The sequence below is a fragment of the Bos taurus genome, chromosome 27 (genome assembly GCF_002263795.3).
Source record: "Bos taurus isolate L1 Dominette 01449 registration number 42190680 breed Hereford chromosome 27, ARS-UCD2.0, whole genome shotgun sequence".
Classification (NCBI taxonomy): Eukaryota; Metazoa; Chordata; class Mammalia; order Artiodactyla; family Bovidae; genus Bos; species Bos taurus.
This window is the reverse complement of record NC_037354.1, coordinates 29,244,435-29,268,015: the sequence shown is the minus strand read 5'-3', so window position 1 is coordinate 29,268,015 and position 23,581 is coordinate 29,244,435. Positions and strand designations below refer to the sequence as shown.

Sequence of the window (23,581 nt, the reverse complement as noted above, 5' to 3'; positions counted from 1 at the left end):
TAGCAAGAATCTTGTTTTCCTACCTGGGTTCCTTAGCCTAAGGAAGGGAAGAGGTATTCCTTACTTCCAGTCAGTTTCCCGTTCATAGGCTTGCCCTTCACAGGTGCCTAGCAGAATTCCTCAATCCATCAGCTCACCTATCAACACCTTTCCCCTGAACCATTAAATAGAACTATTGGGTAAGTAACAACACAACTGTTTTGTCTTTTCAAATCCTCTGCACTCTGCCAAGATCTCCGGAGAAAGAAATGGCAACCCACTGCAGTATTCTTGCCTGGGAAATCCCATGGACAGAGGACTATAGTTGGCGGGCTACAGTCCATGGGGCCACAAAGGGTCGGAAACAACAGAAAATATGCACTTTCATGTTCGGAGATCGAGACCAATTAGGAAGTTTTTGTAGATGTCCAATTAGGAGATGAAATCAGTTGGATCTGTACATGATGCCCTTCCAGAGTAGCTCAGAAAGAAAAAAAGATTGTTTTCAGACAACTACATAAGTAAGTGCTAACCTATTTTTGCAGACTGCTAAGTGATCTTGGCCTGATCCTTTGCTACTGTAACCATTATGCTATTAAATGGCAGAGGACTAATCTAAACAGTCTTAAGTGTTACAAACTCTCAAGAGTCAGGGAAAGTATTTTTCACCTTCCAATAGGACATTAAGTTGAATAGAAAGATGAGATTGAGTCATTCTTCTTTGTTTCCTTGCTTGCTCACTGTTTATCTTCTTATGCAATGTAAATCCCAGGAGAACAGGCTTGAGAACATTGATTGGTGGCTCTTCAGTGAAACAGTGCTTGTCCCAGAGTAGGCTCATGGTGAATATATTCTGAGTAAATGAAAGATAGAAAGACAGACGAAGTAAGGAAAAAGGAGGCAGAGGAAGAGAGAAATGAGGGGAGAGAGGGGGAAGGAAAGAAAGAAAAAAAAGGAAGGAAGGAAAAAGGGAGGGAGGGAGGAAAAGAAAGGCAGGAAGGCAAGAATGAGAGAAACAGAAAGAAATGACGGAATGTCCAGTAAAAGAAAGCATCACATTGGACAGGGAATTAAGAGATTCAGTCTTTCTTCTAACTACTGTTTATTCAACACCTGTGCAGTGCTAAATGCTGAAGATGCTGCCCTTATGATATTGCCAATGTCGATGTCTGGGTTTGATTCTGCTATTCAGGAGCCTAGAGCCCTGACAAGTCTACCTTAAGCTTAAACTGATGGGGCAGGTGGAGAGGATAAGATGACAACTAAAGCACTTTTCAGATTCACCTGCTTTAAATCTTGGCTTCAGTTCCTCTTTCGCTTTTTATTTTGTTCTTAAAACCTTTATTTTAGTCCCAACCTGGAAATAACTCAAAACATCCAACAACAGATGAAGGCAGAAGTTGTGATGCATTCACATAGTGGAATTCTATTCAGCAACTTTATTACTAACTTACTTAATGATTTGATTGGAGTGCAATTGACTTACAATGTTGTTACTTTCAGATGTACAGCAAAATGATCCAAATACATATGTGTGTATATATTCTTTTTCAGATTTTTTTCCATCATAGGTTATTACAAGAGAGTGAATACAGTTCCTTGTGCTATACAGGTCCTTCTTGTGTACCTAGTTCATGTATAGCAGCATGTTTCTGTTCATCCCAAAATTATAATTTATCCTTCCCTCCCTTTTCCTTTTGGTAACCATAACTGTTTCTGTGAGTCTGTTTTATAAATAAGTTCATTTGTATCAATTTTTTTTTACAATCTGCATATAAGTGATATGGTATGATATTTGTCTTTCCCACTTCACTTGGTAGGACAATCTCGAGCTGCAATGCTCCCTATTTTAGAGCGAGAAACGTGAGAGCCCACCACCTAAGACCACGTCCTTGCCCTCTGGACAGAAATGGGACCACTCCCTCGAACTGGCTTTCTCAAAGAGCCAGAGAAATGCTAAACAGTAACCGATCTGGAGGACGAAAACAAGGTGGCATTAATTGTTCACTTTCCTCCAGGTCCCGAGCGGAGGAGGCTGGCTCGGGACTGCTCGGGCCAGCGCGCCGCCCGATCGTCTCTGGACTGAAGGTGAGGGGGAGGCGCCCAAGCCTCAGAGATGCTCCCCACACTCGGATGGGGCGGATCTGCAAGTAATGCCAGGGGCCGGAGGAAGGCTCCCATTGGCTGAGGGCCGGTGACGGGAGGGGCACGGGGGCAGTATAAGGGAGGGGGTGTGCGTGCTCCGTGTCAGTTTCGGAGTCCTTGGCGTCTCACCTCCGTGCGGTGGCGTCCAGGGCTCGCCTCTGCCTAGGGCTATTTCCTCTCCTCTGCCCACCCGGCGCCCCGCAGCACGCCCCAGCCCCCGGGCCCTTCCTGCCTTTTCTCCGCTAGTCCTTAGAGCCGGGAGACTTTTCTGTCTCTCTTCTCTTCTTTCCCCTTTGTGGCTCCAAAAACCTATCGCGCCGAAGCTCCCGGCTCCGGAGGGAGTTCCACTTGTAGGGGAAGGGCGGCCGCCCGCGCAGCGCACCGGCCCCTCCTGCGACCCCACCGGCCGGCGCGCCCACCCCGCCTTCCCGCCCCGCACCTGCCTTCGTTCGCCTGAGGAAGCCAGCCGAGAGTTCATTGATGCACCCATTCCAGTGGTGTAACGGTGAGTCCGGGGCTCTGGAGGGGTTGGGGGAGCGGGGGCGCAAGGGACATGGGGCTGGCTGGAGACGAGGATAGGGAGGCGCCAGGTTTCAGATCGGAGGGCTCCTTCTCCCTCTCGAGCCAAGTTTTTACTGCAATGGGACCTACGAGGAGGCGTCCTGGCGCTCAACTCTGCTCTGCACAGCGCGGAATTTGAAAGGGGGGGGGGTCGGGGGGAGTGGGGATCCAGGTTTCACTCCGGGGCCTAGAAGGATCTCTCGGGCGGGCGGGGGTCGTGGGAGCCGAGGGGTTCCCGGCCTCTGTGCGGCGGCTTCGCACTCGTACCCGCCTCCCTGCTCGCCTTTGTGCGCTCAAACTCTTGTTCTTTGTTGTGGTCGTCGGCGGAGAATTAAATCCGCGCTCGGGCTCGGATCTCCTAGAGGGAGCTCAAGTTCCTGGTCTGAAACTTTGCAGGCTATTTTAAATATGTATACAGTGCAGCGTGCAGGACGGGGCGCGGGGGCGGCTTCCCCTGCGCCTTTGTTGGCTTCGCACCGGCTGCTCGGGGGCTTTGTGCCCGGGGATGACGCCGGATTAATGAGCGTGCCTTTATTGGATTGATAAAGCCGTGTAGATCTCCTGGCGCCCGGCTACCCTTGAATGCAGGGCTTGCCTGGGCATCTGTGCTCACTGGCCCCAAGGCCAGACCACGGTACCAGCTCCGGTGCCTAGGTAGTGTCCGCGCCTCCAGACCCAATCTCCCCTCCCTCCCCAGCCTGGTTGATACTAAGTGCATCTCACATTTAGGCTTTTTAGCAGTTTCCGTGACTACAGGTTGGGCTTGGGGCTGACTCCTTGTCCAGGCTACCTGAAGAGACGCCCTTCTAAGCGGGTCAGTTCAAAACTTTGGCTGCTAATACCCTCCAGTGACCCTGGGATCTTGACTGCCTTGTTCTAAAGCTTGGAGAGTTTCTGGAGAAAGGGGGGGAGGGCGGGCAGGGGCCGGGGGCAGGGAGAAAGAAGCAGCTGGCCTTATCTCTGAGTAGGGTAGGCTGGCTAGTTAGTGGGGGGGGGGGGGGGGGCGCGGAGAAATCCATTCTTGAGAGCAGACTCTTGCCAGATCTCGCATTAATTATTTCAAGAGGCTTTTGTTTTAAGGCAGGGTTTGGGCAGCCTGTGTATGAGGGGCTCCCATCCCCCTCTTCCTCTAGCTGGTAGGATCTAATTTCCTGAAAATGAACCAAGCTGTGTGTGTGATCGGAGGCATAGCTGGAGTGGGGGCGGGGGTGGGGGTGGGGGTGGGGGAGGACAGTGAACCCCCGCATCTGGGAAAGATTCCCGTTGGCTGGGAAAGAGAAGCATTTCCCAGATCCCCTGGTCGTTCTTGGCCAGCCCTTCTCTTGACGTCACTCCAGCTCCCAGCCCGCGAGCTGGGGGATGAGACATTCTGATGTCAAGGCTTTCATAGGTCGGGGGAAACAATGGAACAGACTTCAGGAGAAAAACCGAGGTAGCTAGCTGTCAGTGAACACTAGCCCTGCTTCTGGGCCGCCCGCTTTCATAGGTTTTTAGACCCGCAGAGCACTTGCTGCTTCATCTTTCCACTTTTTAAAACATGTGTTTATTTTTTGTTAATTTATAGTTGACTTGGGCTTCCCAGGTGACTTAATTGTAAAGAATCACCCTGCCAATGCAGGAGACACGTGTTTGATCCCTGGATCAGGAAGATTCCCCTGGAGGAGGGCATGGCAACCCACTCCAGTATTCTTGCCTGGAGAGTTCCATGGACAGAGAAGCCTGGCGGGCTGCAGTCCATGGGGTCGCAAGAGAGTTGGACGCGGCTCAGCGACTAAAACAACACAGTTGACTTCCTATGTGGTGTTTCTTTTTACTTCTTAAAGTGATGGAGAAAGGACTGTTCTCCGACTCCAGGGAAGAAGCAATCCCTCCCCGAACACCTTTGTGATAAATATCTGGAGCCTGTCATTCCTGGGGTTAAAAATTCTTTCCTTGTAAATTTAGATAAAAAGCTACAGCACTGTCAGCTTTTAGCCCAGTGTATCTTTTGTCTACTTTTTTGATCAGAATGCAAGCAAATGGACCATCTCCTCTTAGCCATGAAGCTCTTCTCACCCACACCTCTTTATCATAGAAAGTCCCAACTCGCTGACTCAATCCTGGAGCCCCAGGGAAAGCCTCTCGGCAAAATCAGATGATCAAAATAAACTGATACACTGCTGAGGCCAGAGTGCCTTCAGAGTGCATACATGCAAACCCTCTGTGTTATCTATGGTCGTTGCCATGCAAGGGAACCAAATGAGGTTCTTTGGGACCCTATGGATGCCAGGATACAGCAGAGGAAAGGTACATGGTGGAATTTCCCTGGTGATCCAGTGGTCAAACAGTTTGACTTCCAATGCACTGAGTGTGAGTTCAGTCCCTGGTCAAGGAACTGAGATCCCACTTGCCTCCCAGCCAAAAAACCAAAACATAAAAGCAATACTGTAACAAATTCAGTAAAGACTTTTTAAAAAAATAAAAAAGGTATATGGAGAGTCAAGGCAGATGGAGGATTAGACTCTCACAGCATCAGCTGTTGATGAGACGGGGCCGGGGGAGACGTACGTGCCTGGTGGGAAAGAAGCCTCTTTGGCACGGAGGACAGAGTTACCTGGAAGACAATCCCAAACACCATTTTTCAGAGTAGACAAAAAGTTGTTCCTGCCTGGCCAGTCCACCATGGTGTCTTCCCAGAAAAATCAATCTCCTTTGGCCCACAGAGATCAAATATTTGAGTGGAGGGTGAAGAGGTGGTGAAAACTTTCTAATCCATGCTGGAGGCTAAGAAGCAGGGGGTTAGCAAAGTTTAGTAGCTAATTAATTTTTTCCCAGCTTTAACCCGAAAGTCTCTCTGGACAAGAACTACTTTTGCTTTTTGTTTCCCCACAATGTCTAGATCAGTGTACAAGTCAAGCCAGCAAGCAGTACTTGTTGGTTGACTGGTCACCCGTCAGCTGAGGGCAGTTTCTGGGCAATTTTCCCAAACTTCAGTCTCCTTACTTTGAAGCGGGAGCTTTTGCCAAGAGGACTAGGTCGCCTTGAGAAAAATCAGGAATTACTTATCTGTTAACCAGTTACTGAAAAAAAGCCAAACGTGAGGGTAAGTGAAGTCACTCAGTCGTGTTCTACTCTTTGCGACCCCCCTGGACTGTAGCCTATTGGGCTCCTCCGTCCATGGGATTCTTCAGGCAAGAATACTGGAGTGGGTTGCCATTTCAGTCAAAGTACGAAAGTTTGCTATCCTCAGACCTAGGAGTGCTCAGGCTCGTTAGAACTCTCTGTCTCTGATCTCAGAATTGTATGTTGTTTAGTCGCTCAGTCGTGTCCGACTCTTTGCAACCCCATGGACTGCAGCATGCCAGGCTTCCCTGTCCATCACTATCTCCCTGAGTTTGCTCAGATTTTTGTCCGTTAAGTCGATGATGCCATCCAACCATCTCATCAGTCACACATCTACTATGTACCACACACACCTACTATGTACCACACTTTCCACGATGGAAATCTTTGTGTCTGTCTTCTTCCCTAGACTGTAATATCATCTAGTCTTTCCTTCCTTTTTCCTTCAGTGTCTGTCATGGTACTTGTCGTGTAATCAGTGTTTAATGCATGTTTGAGTTAAATGAAGCTGATTCTAGGAACTGTAGGGCAACCTAAGACAGTCAACTGAGAGTGCTGGAGCCAGAACATGTGATACAGGCTGTGAGCCCTGTAGAATTCGAGCCGGGGTCTGGGCTGGAGGGTGAATATCACAAAGACCAGCCTTGGGGGACTTTGGGAAGGGAGAGAGAGTTTCAGGCAGAGAAAGCTGCATGAGCAAAAGTTTGGAGGCAGGTGAAGACAGGGTTGGGCAAGAAATAGAGAGGAGACTGGTTCACCTTGGGTGATGCTGGGGGATACTGAGTTGGGGAGGGAGAGAGAGGACCCAGCGCATTCTTGTTTGGGAGCACTAGAAGCCTGAGTTTGGTAGATCATAGTAGAAAAACAGAGTGGGAGGATATGCCAGACATGTGGGCTAAATTAAAGGAGGGACTAGACATCAATTAATAGGGACTTGGAGTAGAACTGGGCTCCAAGTGTGTTTGGAATAGAGACTTGGCAGGAGAGTTGGCATACAGTCTGAAAGAGGTTTGGAGGGGGCTTGTTATATTGGTCACTAGATTGATCTCAGGGATGAAGAGGGTGGAGATGTGTGAGGTCAGAGATGACTCCGGTCTTTCGAGTCAAGTCTTCTGTGGAGTTGGGGTCGCAGCCTTAATTATGGTATAACATTTCAAAGTATATTAATGGCTCCTAACCACAATGTCAGGAAAGCACAGGAACCCGTATTGAAGGCCTGAGTCCTCCTCCCCCCTCTCCCTACCCGCCCACCCCGCCACGGCTTGTGAGATCTTAGTCCCCACCTCCCCACTCCCCTCACCCCCACCAGGGACAGAACCTGTGCCCTCAGCAGTGAAAGTGCAGAGTGCTAACCACTCAACTGCCAGGAAAGTCCCCGTAGGTCTTTGAAGCCAGGCCTTCTTAGCTGTTTGACTATAGGCGTTATTTAATGATTGAGTCTTTTTTTTCAAACCCTGTGGAGAGGGCGGGGAGAGTACATTTCATGGTGATGTTATTACAAAGGTTCAGTTGGTAGCATGAGATGTGTTTGGCTGGTAGCGTGTGTAAGGGCTTCCCGGGTGGCTCATCGGTAAAGAATCCGCCTGCCAGTGCAGGAAACTCGAGACATTCGATCCCTGAGTCGGGAAGATCCCTGGAGAAGGAAATGGCAACCCAGCATTCTTGCCTGGAGAATCCCATGGACAGAGGAGCTTGGCATGCTACAGTCCGTAGAGTTGCACAGAGTTGGAAACAACTGAGTGAATGAGTGCACACACACACACACACACACACACACACACACACACACGTATGGTGAAGTCTAGCCTTCCTGTCCCAACACTTTCTGAAATCCAAGACTCTGAGGCTTACCTTTCAGATCACTGATATTTTTGCCTGCTAGCAAGAAAAACCACTCACCTGATTTATGGTTAATTCCTTTTTCTTTTTTCCCCCTTATAACCATAATAGACAATTTTCTAACCCTCAGGACCAATGGTCCCGTGAAGTAGCTCCAGGATTGATTTTTCCAGCCACTTGACAGACAACATCTTTCATTCCTCCTCTTTCCTTGTCTTTTCTGCCACCAGCTTTATATTGAACTTCCCTCTTACCAGCTGTAACTTGGCTTCCACCATTCCAAATGCTTTGGAGAGATGTAACCCAAGAAAGGAAAATCTTGTCTTTATAGCAGATGTTCTTCTTTGTTTTTCTTCAGCCAGAACCTAATCACGTACCTTTTTGGTGGTGGTGTCATTTAGTCTCTGTGACCCCATGGACTATAGCCCACCATGTGCCTCTGTCCATGGGATTTCCCAGGCAAGGGTACTGGAGTGGATTGCCATTTCCCTCTCTTCTCCAGGGGATCTTCCCCACCCAAGGATCGAACCCCCATCTTCTTCTTTGACAAGCAGATTCTTTACCGCTGAGCCACCAGGGAAGCCCAATCACATACCTACCCCAACACCAAACCCTGGCAAAAGCAAGGTGATTGTCGCCTTCAGATCAATCAGGGTTTATTCCTGAGTCACGTGAGTGAAGCTTCTAGTGGCCACCTGTGCTTCCCACACTGAAGGGACCTTGTTGAAACATAGATTCTGATTCACTTTGATGGAGGCTGGCTTGAGATTCTGTGTTCTGCAAGCTCTGGGGACGCCACTGCCATTAGCAGACTGCATGGTGAGGCTTTGAGTAGAAAAGGGGAGGGTGGCCAGGAAAAATGAGCAGCGGCTCCCCCTCCCCCACCCCCGCCACATTCTGGAACGCGGGCCCAGACTCAGAGTGAACAATTTCTATTCTGGTCTGGGTGCAGCCTGGCTTCTGGAGCAGGTGGCTTAATAATGACAAATGACCTTTGCAACTTCGCTTTGCAATTTACAAAGCATATTTCTTACACCATAGTCTTCGGTCGCCTCTGCACTTTGCTTGTTTTCCTGTGGCAAAGGGGAGCTTTTCAACAAGGTAATTTCTCAAAGATTGAGTAGCTAGGGAGAGGTGGGATTGGAGCCCAGATGGATGCTTCCTCACCTGAGGCTCTTCGTCTTGCTAGTGCACCCTAGGGGCTTCTACCGGACGGAAGTGAGTTTTCCACTTCCACCCACTGCCCGATTCCTTGATCCCCTAGAAGGAGGTGCAGGTTGAAGTACCATGTGTAGGATCCCGTTTCCTAGATTGATTAAATCATTTACCCAAGATCATGCCACTAGTGTTAGGTCGAGGGTGTAAATGTAAGTCCCTGGAATGTAAATTGGTGCACCCAGTATGGAAAACAGTGTAGAGATTGCTTAAAAAACTCAAAGTAGAACTGCCACATAATCTAGCAGTCCCACTTCTGGGTATTTACCCCCCAAAAAAACCACGCCTTCAAAAAGATGGTTGTACCCCAACGTCATAGCAGCACTATTGACAGTAGCCAGGGCATGGAAGCAGCTGAATGTTCAACACGTGACTGGATAAAGAAGATGTGGTTCACACACACACACAGACACACACAGACATACACACACACACACGCACATATACACATAGACATACACACAGAGACATACACAGACACACACATACATACACACAGACATACACACACAGAGACATGCACACACACATACACACATATACACACAGACATGCACACACACACACATATACACATACACACACACAGAGACATACACAGACACACACATACATACACACAGACATACACACACAGAGAGACATGCACACACACATACACACATATACACACAGACATGCACACACACACACATATACACATACACACACAGAGAGACATACATACACAGAGACATACACACACAAACACACACATACATACACAGACATACACACACAGAGACATACACTCACAGAGACATACACACACATATACCCACAGACATGCACACACACATACACACACATATACCTTACACACATACACACATAGAGAGACATACACACACATATACACACAGACATACACACACATATACACACAGACATGCACACACACAGACATGCACACACAGAGACACACACATATACCTTACACACATGCACAGAGAGACATACACACACATACACATACACAGAGACATACACACACATATACACACAGACATGCACACACAGAGACATGCACACACAGAGACACACACATATACCTTACACACATGCACAGAGAGACATACACACACACATACACATACACAGAGACATACACACACATATACACACAGACATGCACACACACACATACACACACACACACACACACATATACCCACAGACATACACACACACAGACATGCACACATGATATTGGGTTCGTCCAAAAGTTCATTTGGGTTTTTCCATACAATGTTTCAGGAAATACCCAAACGAACTCTTTGGCCAATGCAATATAATCATGGAAAACTACTCAGCCATAAAAAGAGAAGAATGAAATAATGCTCTTTGCAGCAACCTGGATGGACCTAGAGATTATCATACTAAGTGAAGTGAGAAAGACAGATACCATACAATATCACTTATATGTGGAATCTAAAATATGACACAGAGGAACTTGTTTACAAAACAGAAACAGACTCACAGACGCAGAAACAATAGAAAACAAGCTTACAGCTCCCAAAGGAGAAAAGGAATGAGGGAGGGGTAAATTAGGAGTTTGGGATTAACAGATACCAACTACTGTGTATAAAATAAATAGCAAGGACCTACTGCAAAGCACAGAGAACTGTATTCAATATTCTTTAATAAGCCATCATGGAAAAGAATATGAACAAGAATACATATATGTATATGGATATCTGAATCACTTTGCTGAACATCCGCAGTGAACACCACATTGTAAATCAATTATGCTTCAATTAGAAAAAAGTAAGTCCCTGAGGGAGAGGCTTGCCATGTCTCGCTGCATCCTTGCTCACGCAGAGTGGCATCAGCCTCGGTAGTAAATTTCCCACTAACATAACACTTGCCCTCTCCTGTTCTCTGCAGGGTGTTTCTGTGGCCTGGGACTGGTGAGCACCAACAAGTCCTGCTCAATGCCCCCCATCAGTTTCCAAGACCTTCCCCTCAACATCTACATGGTCATCTTCGGCACGGGCATCTTCGTCTTCATGCTGAGCCTCATCTTCTGCTGCTATTTTATCAGGTGGGTGGCTCGCTGTCTGACCTGGGTCCCAGGGAGGGGGAGGTCCAGGAGGTGGCGGCCGTAGGTAGGGTGAACCAAGCGAGCCTCCTGTTGCAGAGTCACCAGCCTCCAGCCGGGGCTTCTTGCTTTGAGGACAAGACTTAACCTGCCGTTTGCTGGGCCCCTGAGGCCTGCTGTTTCTATTTGCATCAGCCTATCCAGTTGTCCAGCACATACAAGGTCAGCATGGATCAGCCTGCATCCCGCCTGCTGGCCAGTTCCTCTCATGTTGCCTAGAATGACCAAGTAATATCATCAGTGGTCCCTCGCCATCTCTCTCCACCCACTCACACCCTCTGGGTGGCCAGGGCTAAGGGAGTATCATTCCACCAGTGGCATGACCCTCTGCCCTCCTGGGAAATCCTGTTATCATCCTTCCAGATGCTAATATTAGCAAGCTGGTGTCTGCAGAGCTGCCTGTTTGTACTGCCTCTTACGTTTGAGGGAATAAAAACTGAAAACCGTTACGTCTTATCGCGTAGGGGTCCAGGGAAGGATTGGAGCTTAGCAGGGCGAGCCAAGCTCCAGGAACTGTTGTCTTTGCTTCTAGACAAGGGAATTGGTGGCTATCTTCTATCAAAAATGTAGAGCATGCCTGGTATTCAGGGTGGAAAATACAGTAGTGTTTCTGAACTAGGGCACCCTATGGGTATTAACAATTCCTCATTGTGTGGGTCTGTCCTGTGCATTGGGGAACATTGCACAGCCCTGACCAGTAGAATGTCATGGAGCCATTGTGATAAAACCAAGCCACACGCCCACACACAAGCATATGATTACCCAACACCTGGGTAGACGGACGTCAGCTGGGGTGTCTAGTATCTGATCAGATCACCTAAACAGATTAAATTAAGACGAAGGCCAAAGGAGTTCCCATTCCCCACAGAGATATCCCGGTGGGTTTGAATGGCTCGCCTGGCGGGAGGCTGGAGGGCTATCAGAAGCTTGTTTAGCAGATGCTTGTTCAGATTCCTCAGGCCGAGGAGCCCCTTCTTAAGAAGGGGAAGTGCCCTGGGGCCCTGCTCTCCTTTGCTTCTCATCCACTGCCTCAGCCCTCCTTCTTTTCTCCAGACTTTAAAAAGTCCCCGGGACTGGAATTTTCCACTTACAAGGCTTTTTTGCAGAGAAGGTAGTGGTTTATTTTCCCCTCTTGTACCACTGAGTCTGAAATTTGCATCTCATTAGTAAAGTGAGGGTGTGGGTAGATTTCCGGTATCTCAACACCCTCTTCCACACCCGCCCGCCCCTTTCCCCCAGCTGAAGTTTTCTTCCTCAAACTTTTCGTCTTCCTGACCAATAACCACCTCGCTCTCCGCATATGAAGCAATGTATGCAACTCCCCGGAGACAGAAGGTGGAGGCATACCCAAGATTTATGTGCGATGCTGGCAGGAGGCTGTAAAAGCAGGCTGTGTCTGGCCCCTACACACACACACACACACGCATGCATGCACATCCCTGCCAGGCTGCAGAGGTGGTCAAGAGAGGAAATTCTACAAAATCACTCTGAGCCGGTAGGTGGGAGACCCAGCTTCATTTCCCAGTTCTGCCACTAACAGGTGTGATCTTGGGGTTTAAGCTCCTCTTTGCCCAGGACTTCCTTGTGTGCTAGGCACCGTGCTGACCATCTTATGAAATGTTCATCTGCCTTAGTCCTCAGAACTGCCCTCCAGTTTCAGTATTAGTCTGCTTCGTAAATGAGGAAACTCATGCTCAGGCGGTTAAAGATGAAGTCCTGTATCCGGAAAAATGGTGAGATGGGCTTGTCCGATGACAGTTAGCAAGGGTCTTTCGGATTCCGGATGTTGGCCTTCCCAGATTCTTATTCCTTGAACGGGATCATCTGGGGCTCCCGTGGCCACCCGCAAGCAGCCAGACGCAGTGGTGTTGCAGAACGGGCTGGGAGCTCTGGGTACGACGGGTTTATTTTTTTTTTTTGCTTGGCTGGAGTTGGTGACCACATGATACCAGAAGCTTTCCCCCCGCCGTGGGGCTGCTTGGCGCCACCTGTTTTCCTTCTGCAGTCATCTGCCCCTTCGCCACCCCGCCCTCTGTCCTGCAGCCCAAAACCGGTGTGACCCTGGCGTCTCATGGTTCCTCAGCCTTGCTGGTATGTGGCAGCCTGGGAGCGCCTATATATAGAAAGACACACAAGCACAGAAGCCACTTCCTCTGCCTGCGTCTCAGTTTCCTCCTCAGCCAAAATAGGCCTGTGACTCCCCGCTCCTGACCTGCTGAGCTCATCGGCCCAACTCCCCCTCACTCCGTCTTCCCTGACCCCCTGCCACCCCCCGCCCCACCCTGCCGCCAGGAGCAGGAGCTGATCTCTGCCCTACACAGGATGGAAGGGGCCCCGTGAAATACAAATCGGGCAGGAAAGAAACAACTCTTTGCAGGACTTACCCGCATTGTTTGTTGCAAAAGGGGAAAAGCCAGGAAGCGCCCACTGGCAGTGGCTTGAAATGGGCTCATTGAATTCAGGGTATTTTTAGCTGCTTTGCTCACCCCAGCAGCTGAGAAGGCCACCTGTCCCGAGTTGTTGGCACTCCATCCCCGCTGGGATGGCCCAGGATCTCTGCTTTTTTGCTCTCGTTTTCCTTGCAACCCTTTTGGCCCCGTTTCATCCCAACCTCTACCTTCCTGATATGGAAATCTACAGGCAGAGTGAATCTAGAGCGTGACTCTGAAGCCTTCACTGTTCCAATTGATGGTCCTGGGCTCTCAGAGTCAGCTTCTGGAGAATCCTTGGGTAAGACCATTAAATGGAGCCATCCAGACAGAAGGGCCCCCAGGCGTCCTATGCCAGAGCAAGCAGAAAGGCACTGCGTGTACTGCCTAATTGTAGCCATGCTGCAGGCGAAGTAGGCGAGGCTCTGGAGATGTGACATCCCCTCTTTCTGAGCCAGGAAGCCGGCAGGCTTCTCGCCACTTCCTTATTTACTCTGTATATACCTGCTAAAAGAGCAGCAGTCTGTCCCTCAGAAGGCAGCTCTGGGCGGCCTGGCAACGAGAGCACGCTTCTTCTTCCCCAGATGAACCCAGTATCAGGCAGGTGGCCCTTGATCATTTAAGTGCATCCTTCCCCGCCCCTCTCATTTAGAAGTGGGGACACAGATGCAGGTGTGTACAGGAACGTGTGCAGGTAGGGGTGGAACAGTGGGAGCGCTGGTTAGACCCTCAGCCTGTCCCTCCAAGGACCAGAAACCCCACTCCGATGAGAGAGGAGTCGAGGGTCGGGGGGCAGACAGCGGCGGTGCTGCCTGGTGCCCAGCCTCGAGGCCGAGGGACACAGGCCCCACCCGTCCCCTGACCTCCTGTTAGGAGCTGTGGAGGTGGAGGCCGCCGATCTTATCTGCCCCCAGGCTGTGCACCAGGCTTTCTGCATCCTCCTTTGCTCTGGTTCCAGCATCTCTGCGTTGCTCTTGGAGCATCTTACCTTGTGCATGCCCTTCAAATAAGGCTAGTGATTGAAGATTTTCTTCCTCTAACTCAGACCAGCTTTTTTTTTTTTCATGCCAGCTATTACAGGCTTTGCGGGTCATATGATATCTGTCTGAACCACCCAGCCCTTCTGTACAGAAGCAGTCATAAAGTATAAGTGTGGCTGTGCTCCAGTAAAATTTTATGGCAAGCACTGAAAGTTGATTTTCATATAATTTCCACATGGCATGAAATATTCTTTCAATTCCTGCTTTCAACCATTTATGAGAGTAAGCACAGTTCTGTAACCAACAAGGACCTACTGTACAGCACACAGAAGTCTGCTCAGTGTAACCTGGCAGCCTGGATGGGAGGGGAGTTTGGGGGAGAATGGGTCCATGGATATGTATGGCCGAGTCCCTTCGCAGTCCACCTGAAACCATCACAACAATTGTTTGTTAATCTGCTATACCCCATGACAAAATAAAAAGTTTAGTTAAAAAAAAAAGAATAAGTACAGAGCTTCCCTGGTGGCTCAGTGGTAAAGAGCCCACCTGCCGTGGAGCAGACACGGGTTTGGTCCCCGAACCGGAAAGTTCCCACGTGCCGTGGAGCAGCTAAGCCCGTGCACCGCAACTTCTGAGCCTGTGCTCTAGAGCCTGAGAGCTGCAACTGCTGAGTCCACATGCTGCAGTTGCTGAAGCCCGTGCACCCCAGAGCCCCTGCTCCACAACAGGAGAAGCCTGAGCATCAAAGCGAAGAGTAGCCCCCACGTTCCCGCAACTAGATAAAAGCCGTCGAGCAGCAACAGAGCACAGCCAAAAATTAAATAAATTAAATTATATATATATAGGAAAGTACAGTTCTTCCCTTCTGGGCCTTATGAAACAAATGGTTAGCTGGCTTTGACCCTCAGGAAACCATGATTGGCCACCCCGGTCATAACCTGGTGGTTCTCTGATGTCTTCTTCCAATAACACAAATCTTTGGTAGAAATGATTCCTGGGAGAGAAAACTCTATCTGGTCCCCAGGTACAGGAGACCATAGAGCTCCCTGCACAGTTCAGAAGGTTTCTCTCACTGAAAATAAAACAGCAAAAAAAAAAAAAGTTATCAGTGCATCATCTCGGTCTCGGCCATTGGCACAGTGAGCCATTCAGAAAGTTGGTGGCTTGTTGATTGAAAGGGTGTTTTCCAAAACCCCATCCTATGCCCAGGAGCATGGTGTGTGCCACCTGATTGTGAGGCTGGCCACAGTTTGTGTTAAAGAGCTCGGGCTCTGTCATCAGGTCGACTGGTTAGAATCCAGCTCTGCTGCCAGGCAGCTCTGAAGTTTGGGCAAGTTACTTAGCTTCTTTGGACTCCGTGTTCCTTGTCTGCCAAGAAGCACGTCTCTCCCTCTGGAAGGTGTTTGAAATTGATGAGTGCGGATATGGATCTAGATCGGTAGAGATCGACGCCTAGGAAATCCCCCATCACAGTTATGCTCCTGCCATTAGTAACGGCATGTTCTGGCCATTGTGTTCTGGCCATTGAGAGTCCGGCTGTATGCAGGCCACCAGCTTGAAACAAAAAGAGGAAAACAAAGAAGGGATTGCCTGTGTTGCCTGGTGCTGTGAAGGGGGAAGAGTGTGCTCTGCCTCCAGAATACTTGTGTTCTCCGGGTGGAAAATTCCCCAGGCTCAACAGATGTTCTCCTGCTGCCCGGGCTTGGAGGAAATAGCCCTCTTAAGAATGTCTACCTGGAAGTTCAGTGGTGAGGGCTCCTCGCTTTTGCCGCTGAAGGGGGCAGGTTCGTCCCTGGTCAGGAACTAAGATCCCGCAAACCACGTGGTATGACGAAAAAACAAAAACAAAACTAACTTTTGCACACTCAGCAAGCAGATGGTTGATCTGTCTAGTTGGGGAGCCCAAAGGAAGTGACCTTCCAGGAAGGAAGGTGAATGAACTTTTAGGGTGCTCTGCCAGAACCCCCACCCCCAGTTGAGGGTAGGTGACAGTGAGTTTTGAGGCAGTTGAACCTGAGTCTGAGTCCTTAACCCCACACTGGTGACCTGCAGAGACTTCTATGCATATTTCGTGTCTACGGGACGCACCTCCCCACCCCCAGAAGGAAGTCCCAAGCCACCGGCCTGTCTCTCCTGCTCTGAATGGCTGTTTGTGCAAAGGCATAATGACTTCTTCTCTCTCCTCTTTCTTGCTCCCCCCAGCAAACTCCGGAACCAGGCACAGAGCGAACGATATGGATATAAAGAGGTAAATAAAGTCCTCATTTTGTCCTAAGACCTCTCCCCGCTCCACCACTACTAACCCAGCTAGAGATGGCCGGGGGAGGTGGAGGGAATAGGGCAGGGGCAAGATGAAGCTGGCCTGTTCTCCCCTCGTGCCTAGGGAGAGCGGGGGTCTCCCTGGGTGGAGCTGGGGGCTCCCTTCCTCGGCTGATACCACCTGGCTCCGTGTTTGGTTCCTTCTGACCCCAGGTCTCCCCTCTTTTTTCCCAGGTGGTGCTTAAAGGAGATGCCAAGAAGTTGCAGTTATATGGGGTGAGTGCCCTGGGGCAGCAGGCGGGGCGCCCAGCGGGTAAGGCAAACCTTCTCCAGGTCTGAAGACCTTTTTAGGAAGCTTCTTAGTCCCTGCCTTCTCGTCTCCTTGGGCCAAATAGAAGACACATCCCAGGAGGTGATCAGTATGCAGGATCTGTTATGTCTGGGACTGGGGCTGGCAGAAAACAAAGGGGGTCACCAAAGGGTTTGGGTACATGGTGACCTGTGACCCCAGGAAACCTGCTAGACGTAGTCTTACTGGGAGGGCAGTATGACCACCCCGGGCCAGACTGCACTACCTTTCCCTGCTCGGTGTCCCCATCTGGGTCCGGAAGGGGTCCCCTCTGTGTGTGCTCTGTCCTGGCGACTGTGGGTCTGACATGCAGGTCCAACCCTCTAGTTCTCCCCTGTTCCCCTCCATTCTCCCCCCCACCCACCCATCACACCCACTTTCTGGGACCCCTCAACTCCCAACTCCTTCAGGACTAGACCATTACTTCTTCCTTTCCCACCTGTGCCTTTGCGGTCACCTAACTCCTGTCCCAAGACTTCCGTCCATAACCACATGCACTCGTGCAGAGAGCGTGTGTGTGGTTGTCCGGGTGTGGGAAGAATCATGGATCTCATCATGCATAAGACTAACCTGGACATGGCCTCATTTCGTCTGTCTCTTTGGGGTCCATAGTCACGATGTCCCCAAGTTCTGATGTTTCTTAAGCTTTCCTCCAGAAGAGGAAATTCAGCTGGGATTGAGGGGTTAATATACTAGGATGCAAGGCTGGCTTTAAAGAATGGAAACCATATACCAGAGCCCCATCCTTACCTCTAGTTATGGCTAAATGCCCCCTGGTTGAAAGTCCTAGGCTAGAAAGACTATTACAAAAAAGGATGAAATAATGCTATTTACAGTAACACGGGTGAACCTAGAGATTATCATGCTAAGTGAAGTCAGAGAGATAAATACCATGTGATAACACTTACATGTGGAATGTAAAATATGATACAAATGAACTTATCTACGAAAGAAAAACAGACTCACAGACACGGAGGGCAGATTTGTTGTTGCCAAGGGAAAGGAGGGTAGAGAGGGGCGGATTGAGAGTTTGGGATTAGCAGATGCAAACTGTTATATGTAGGCTGGATAGACAACGAAGTCGTATTGTATAGCACCGGGAATATATATAGCACACATATATATATATTATATACTGAATATATATAGCTATATTCAGTATGCTAAAATAAACCATAATGAAAAAGAATATGAAAAATAACATATATAACTGAGTCACTCTGCTGCACAACAGAAATTAACACGTTAACAATTAAATGCTTTTTATCTGTATTATCTGGCATGGGAGCCACTAGCCACACTGTGGTTGTTGAGCACTTAAAATGTGGCTGCCGTGACCGAGGAACTAACCATTTAATTTCATCTACTTGGATCAGTCCGCCGTGGAGCATGGCTGCCATGTGTCAGGGTTAGTCCTCTCTTGGGTGGAGATGGGGTAATGTGACTGAGGATTCAGGGGGAGGCTCCTCCCCGTCTCCTCTCACATGGCTCTCTCTTCCCACAGCAGACCTGTGCCGTCTGTCTGGAAGACTTCAGGGGCAAGGACGAGCTAGGTGTCCTCCCGTGCCAACACGCCTTTCACCGCAAGTAAGTGTCCATCGTGGGGCTGTGTCCAGATGCCTTGGAGCGAAGAAAGCAGGGAGCATCTTCTAGAGGGGGGCTTCCCAGGCGATACAGTGGTAAAGAACCTGCCTGCCGAGAAGGAGACTCGGGCTCGATCCCTGGGTCGGGAAGATCCCCTGGAGAAGGACGTGGCAACCCACTCCAGTTTTCTTGCTTGGAGAATCCCATGGTTGGAGGACCCTGGCGGGTTACAGTTGGTGGGGTTGCAGAGTCGGACATGACTTGGAGATGGAACAATAACAACAGTCTTCTAGAGGCTCCAGTCCCTGCCCTTCCCACATACCCCTTGCTGATGCCCTGCATCCTGTCTGCACACCAGGCAAGCCGGAAGGGTTAGACCAGGGCAGGGATGGAGAGGTTCTTGTCTTGGGAAGCAGTGGGGCTCTATGAAGGGGCAGCCGGAGCACGCTGGTATCTTTTTAGGGAGTAACAGGTCGGCTTTTGCCCGCAGGTGTCTGGTGAAGTGGCTGGAGGTGCGCTGTGTCTGCCCCATGTGTAACAAGCCCATCGCTGGCCCCTCCGAGGCCTCCCAGAGCATCGGGATCCTATTGGATGAGCTGGTGTGAGCGCTGCCTCCGTACCAGGCTTGAAGGAGACCTCTAGCTTCGTGGGTGCCTGGTCCTTCCTCGCATCCACGGTGAACAAGACTGGCGGGTGGTGAGGGTCCCAGTCACCTGGAAGGGAGGGGATGCCAGGCTGGTCTTCCACTGTAGGGTGAGACCAGACTCACCCACTTCTGCCTCCCGAAGCCTTCCTCCCTGTTACCCCGTGCTGATGGCCTTGCCTTGCCGGGACTGGACTCTGCCTGCATTGTCCCTGCTCTGGGAACAGAAATCCAATCCTGTTTAGCCAAGAACTTGGAGTTCACCCTGCCTTGAGGGTTTCCCCGAGGAGGACGAGCTGCCCTGATCTCGAAGAAGGGGTGTGATGAGCTGTGCCCCGCCTGTGATCCCCCCCACCTCCTTGCCACCACTTCCCGAGGAAGGTTAGAAGGCAAGGGGGGAAAGACGGAGGAACCAGGAGCCTCCAGTGGAAGCCGAGGAGGCTCTATAGGAAATCGGGAAGTGCGTGGACATGCAGAAGAGTCAATGTTTACACGGGACCTGCAGAAACAAAGGCTGGCCGGCCGGCCTGCTGACTACGGTGTGGGGGTCGGGGGGTGGCTGGGGGGCAGCCCCAGCCCTCTCCTAGCATCTGAGGTGCTTAATCCATTCACTGTTCCTCGGTTGATCTCAGAGCTTCCTATTCCATGTTGGGGTTTGAGCGCCCCTCCCCTCCCCTCCCAGAGGAAGGGCCTTTTCTACACCCAGGTGGATTCCCCAGGGTTTTTTTTTTTCTTTTTTCTTTTCTAAAGGAGCAAAAAGGGGCCTGGGGATGAGGGGCTGTCTGAAGGTTAAGGTCGCGACGGACACCCTCTTTTCCTTTGTAAATAGTATTTTTATACTTCATCCTCAGCATCTCAGGCTTTATACATGGAATCCCCCAAATGGAAGGACTGGGGGTTTTCTCTGTTCCTCCCCCCAACTGGGTGAGGGTGGGGAAAAGGTATGTATTTAAAGAAAATTAAATTTAATAACAAGTTTCTCTAACCTCCTGCCTGTGGTTGTGGCCTGTGTCTGTTGGCCTTTTGGTGCCAGCAGAGGGAACAGAATCCTCCAGCAGCGTCCTCCCACTTCCCCTGTTCCCAGAGCGGACACACACACAGAGGTTCCTAATCCTTGCCAAGGAGAATTGGTATCAGGTTAGTATCTGTCTGGGCTTCCCAGGTGGCTCTGTGGTAAAGAATCTGCTGCCAATGCGGGAGAGACAGGTTTGATCCCTGGGGCAGGAAGATCCCCTGGAGGAGGAAATGGCAACCCACTCCAGTATTCATGCCTAGGAAACCCCATGGACAAAGGAGCCTGGTGGGTTACAGGCCATGGGGTCCCAAAGAGTTGAAAATGATTAAGCAACTGAACAAGCATGTAGTATCTATCTTTTTAGCATAGGTTAGGACTAACATCAATGTGCTTGAAAACCTGACTAAGCCAGGCTCACTCAAGTGATCACTAGAATTTTTTTTTTTTTTTAAAGCCGGTGTATGGCACCAGAGCATTCCAGCTACCAAGACTTGTCATTCATAGAATTGTCCTTGTAACTCACTGAACTCTTTAAAAAAAAAAGCCTCTATGCTACCATAAAGGCTTGATTTCTTTTGCTGCTAAGACTGGCTCAGACAGTAAAGCGTTTGCCTACAATGCGGGAGACCTGGGTTCGATCCCTGGGTCGGGAAGATCCTCTGGAGAAGGAAATGGCAACCCCCACTCCAGTACCCTTGCCTGGAAAACCCCATGGATAGAAGAGCCTGGTAGGCTACAGTCCATGGGGTCGCAGAGTCGGACACGACTGAGTAACCTCACCTTCACCTTAGCTGAGAATCACTGACCCATCCCAGCCTGCGCCACATCTAGAAATACTACGTTGTTAACTTTAACAAATTTCATTTATTTTTGGCTGTGCTGGGTCTTTGTTGCTGCATGTGGGCTTTCTCCAGCTGTGGCAAACTGGGGCCTGCTCTTCATTGCCGTGCGTGACCTTCATTAGTTGCCTGAGCCATGTGGGATCTTAGTTCTCCAACCAGGGATGGACTGCAAGGCCTCGGCATTGGAAGGGTGCAATTTTAACTACTGGACCTCTGCTTTGCCACTTCTTCCTTCACACTCTGGGTAACGCCTCTACCCGCTGCTCATTGCTACCACACTCTACAGGGTTGGATCTCTTCTTCATTGAGAGCATCACTTCCTCTAGTTCCGCCCACTTGCTGTAGTACTGTGAATACAATGTATTTCCTGAGCAAAACAAGAGTCCTCCCCCTCACTCTTGCCTCAGCCTCCCATTGGACGCATGAAGAGAAGGAGGTGGGAAACAGGTGGTCTCGAGGTGGGGGGAGGAGGGGCGGTCTCGACCTCTCCCGCTCCTCTCTCCCCACCCCCACTTCATCTCAAGGAAAGCTCCTCAGGGTTGAAGTAAAACCAGTGCCAACACGGGAGTGTCTGTGTTGCCGATTTGCATAGCATTGTCCTGAAGTCAAAACAATGCTAGGAATGGTAAGGTATGCCCTTCATGGGTTCCATGCAGCTTGGTAGGATGGTGCTGCAGCAGAGATGGGAACGCCGGCTAGTTTTTAGCTGATCAGATGGGATGTGGTCAGTAGCTGATCACCAGCTAAAATAGTCACAGGTCCCAACTCCATAGTCATGTGTGGTCTTGTTAGTTCAGCATTTCTAGATCTACTCCCTAGGCCAGGCACTGTGTCAGGTGTTGCTGGAAGACAGGACAGCCTTGGCCTTGGGGAAGGGCGTAAGTGCACTGTAATTTGGGTCAGGAGCTTGTCTGATAGATCCTTAGCTTAGACCCTGGTGTGGAAGTGACTGCAGAGGTGCCTGCAAGGTGGGGCTTGCCAATAACGTGGAGAAAAGAATACAAGGGTTAACCACCTGTAGGTGCGGGAGACCACACAATCCATGTGAAGTTGGGGTGAGGGAAGGCTGGGGATGAGGAAGGTCTCTATGGCGCTAGAAATCTGGAACTCGATAGCCCAAGAATCCTGCTGCTGCTAAGTCGCTTCAGTCGTGTCCGACTCTGTGCGACCCCAGAGACGGCAGCCCACCCGTCCCTGTGATTCTCCAGGCAAGAACACTGGAGTGGGTTGCCATTTCCTTCTCCAATGCATGGAAGTGAAAAGTCAAAGTGAAGTCGCACAGTCGTGTCCGACTCTTAGCGACCCCATGGACTGCAGCCTACCAGGCTCCTCCGTCCATGGGATTTTCCAGGCAGGAGTACTGGAGTGGGGTGCCATTGCCTTCTCCACAGAATCCTGAAGTTTCTTTAAAAATCTGGGTATGGGGGCTTCCCTGGCAGTCCAGTGGTTAAGACTCCTCCCTTCCAACCTGGGATGCGTGGGTTCAATCCCTGGTCGAGAAACTAAGATCTCACGTGCCCTGTGGCATAGCCAAAAAAAAGAACCTGGACATCAGTTGGCAGCAAAGTCAATGGTTTTCTAATCTGAGCACAAAATATTCATGGGCAATTACTGTGCTGAGTAGTTCCCATTACTGAAAATTTGCACCCTAAATGTGTTTCAAGGAGTTAAAGGAAGGAAGCTGAGTGATAATCATACATACCAGGATTATGACTTCAGTGAGGGTATCTGGTGAGCAAATACCATCCATCAGTCAAAAGATAAGGAGCACTTACCCACCAAGTTCTTTCACAAAATACATTTTGCTTTTCTTTCAACGTATATCCCTCTGAGTTTGGGATCAGGAAAGGAATGTTGAAAGCACATAATTTCGTACTCATAATTACAGATACAAGCATCAAAACCAAGGCACAAACTTGAATCCTGCATATCTAAGCATCGTTGATTTTCATGCTCCGCATAGCTTTGGTAGCAGATTGCTTGCTATGAAGATATCAAAAGGAGCAGGTGCTTTTAGCTCCTGGGCTGATGCAGTTGTGGAGGACAGGAAGTCCAGGTCACTGTCAAATGGTTTGTGGATGTTTTGAAATTCTGCAATGGATTGTTTCTTTTAAAGAAATCTTATGGATCCACCATTGACAAAATGCATAATTAAACTCAGAGCAGAATTTGAAAAGCACTGACTTGGATGGGATGCCCTTGCATGGGATAACTGATGTTGATGAACTGTGCCCTCCCATACCCCCTCTCTCCCATCAGTTCCTCCATCCGCACTGGCCCTTTCCCCCTTCTCACTGGGTCCTTTGATGCCTGCTCGATTGTGCCATGTTTCCCCTATAAACTTAACGCAACCCCTGCCTTTTACTCTGCTACTCTATTCTGTCTCTGGGCATCAGAATAACACCTGGAGTGCCCTTGACCATATCCCTCACAGGTGAAGCTTCTTTTAAAGCCATACACATGGTTTCAGAGGGACAGATGTGACCGAATTGGGGGCGA

The 23,581-nt window shown here is 49.7% G+C and overlaps 1 protein-coding gene across 2 annotated transcripts; it reads left to right on the top strand.

Annotated features, from left to right (window-relative positions):
• Positions 1 to 2,225: 2,225 nt before the first annotated feature.
• RNF122 (ring finger protein 122) lies at positions 2,226 to 20,210 on the top strand. Of its 2 annotated transcripts, none has more exon segments than NM_001101920.1 (6): positions 2,226 to 2,629; positions 10,768 to 10,924; positions 16,593 to 16,638; positions 16,884 to 16,925; positions 18,506 to 18,585; positions 19,073 to 20,210. In NM_001101920.1, coding segments are annotated over 6 exon segments (465 nt in total). In that variant the 5' UTR covers positions 2,226 to 2,604; the 3' UTR covers positions 19,188 to 20,210.
• Positions 20,211 to 23,581: the final 3,371 nt, after the last annotated feature.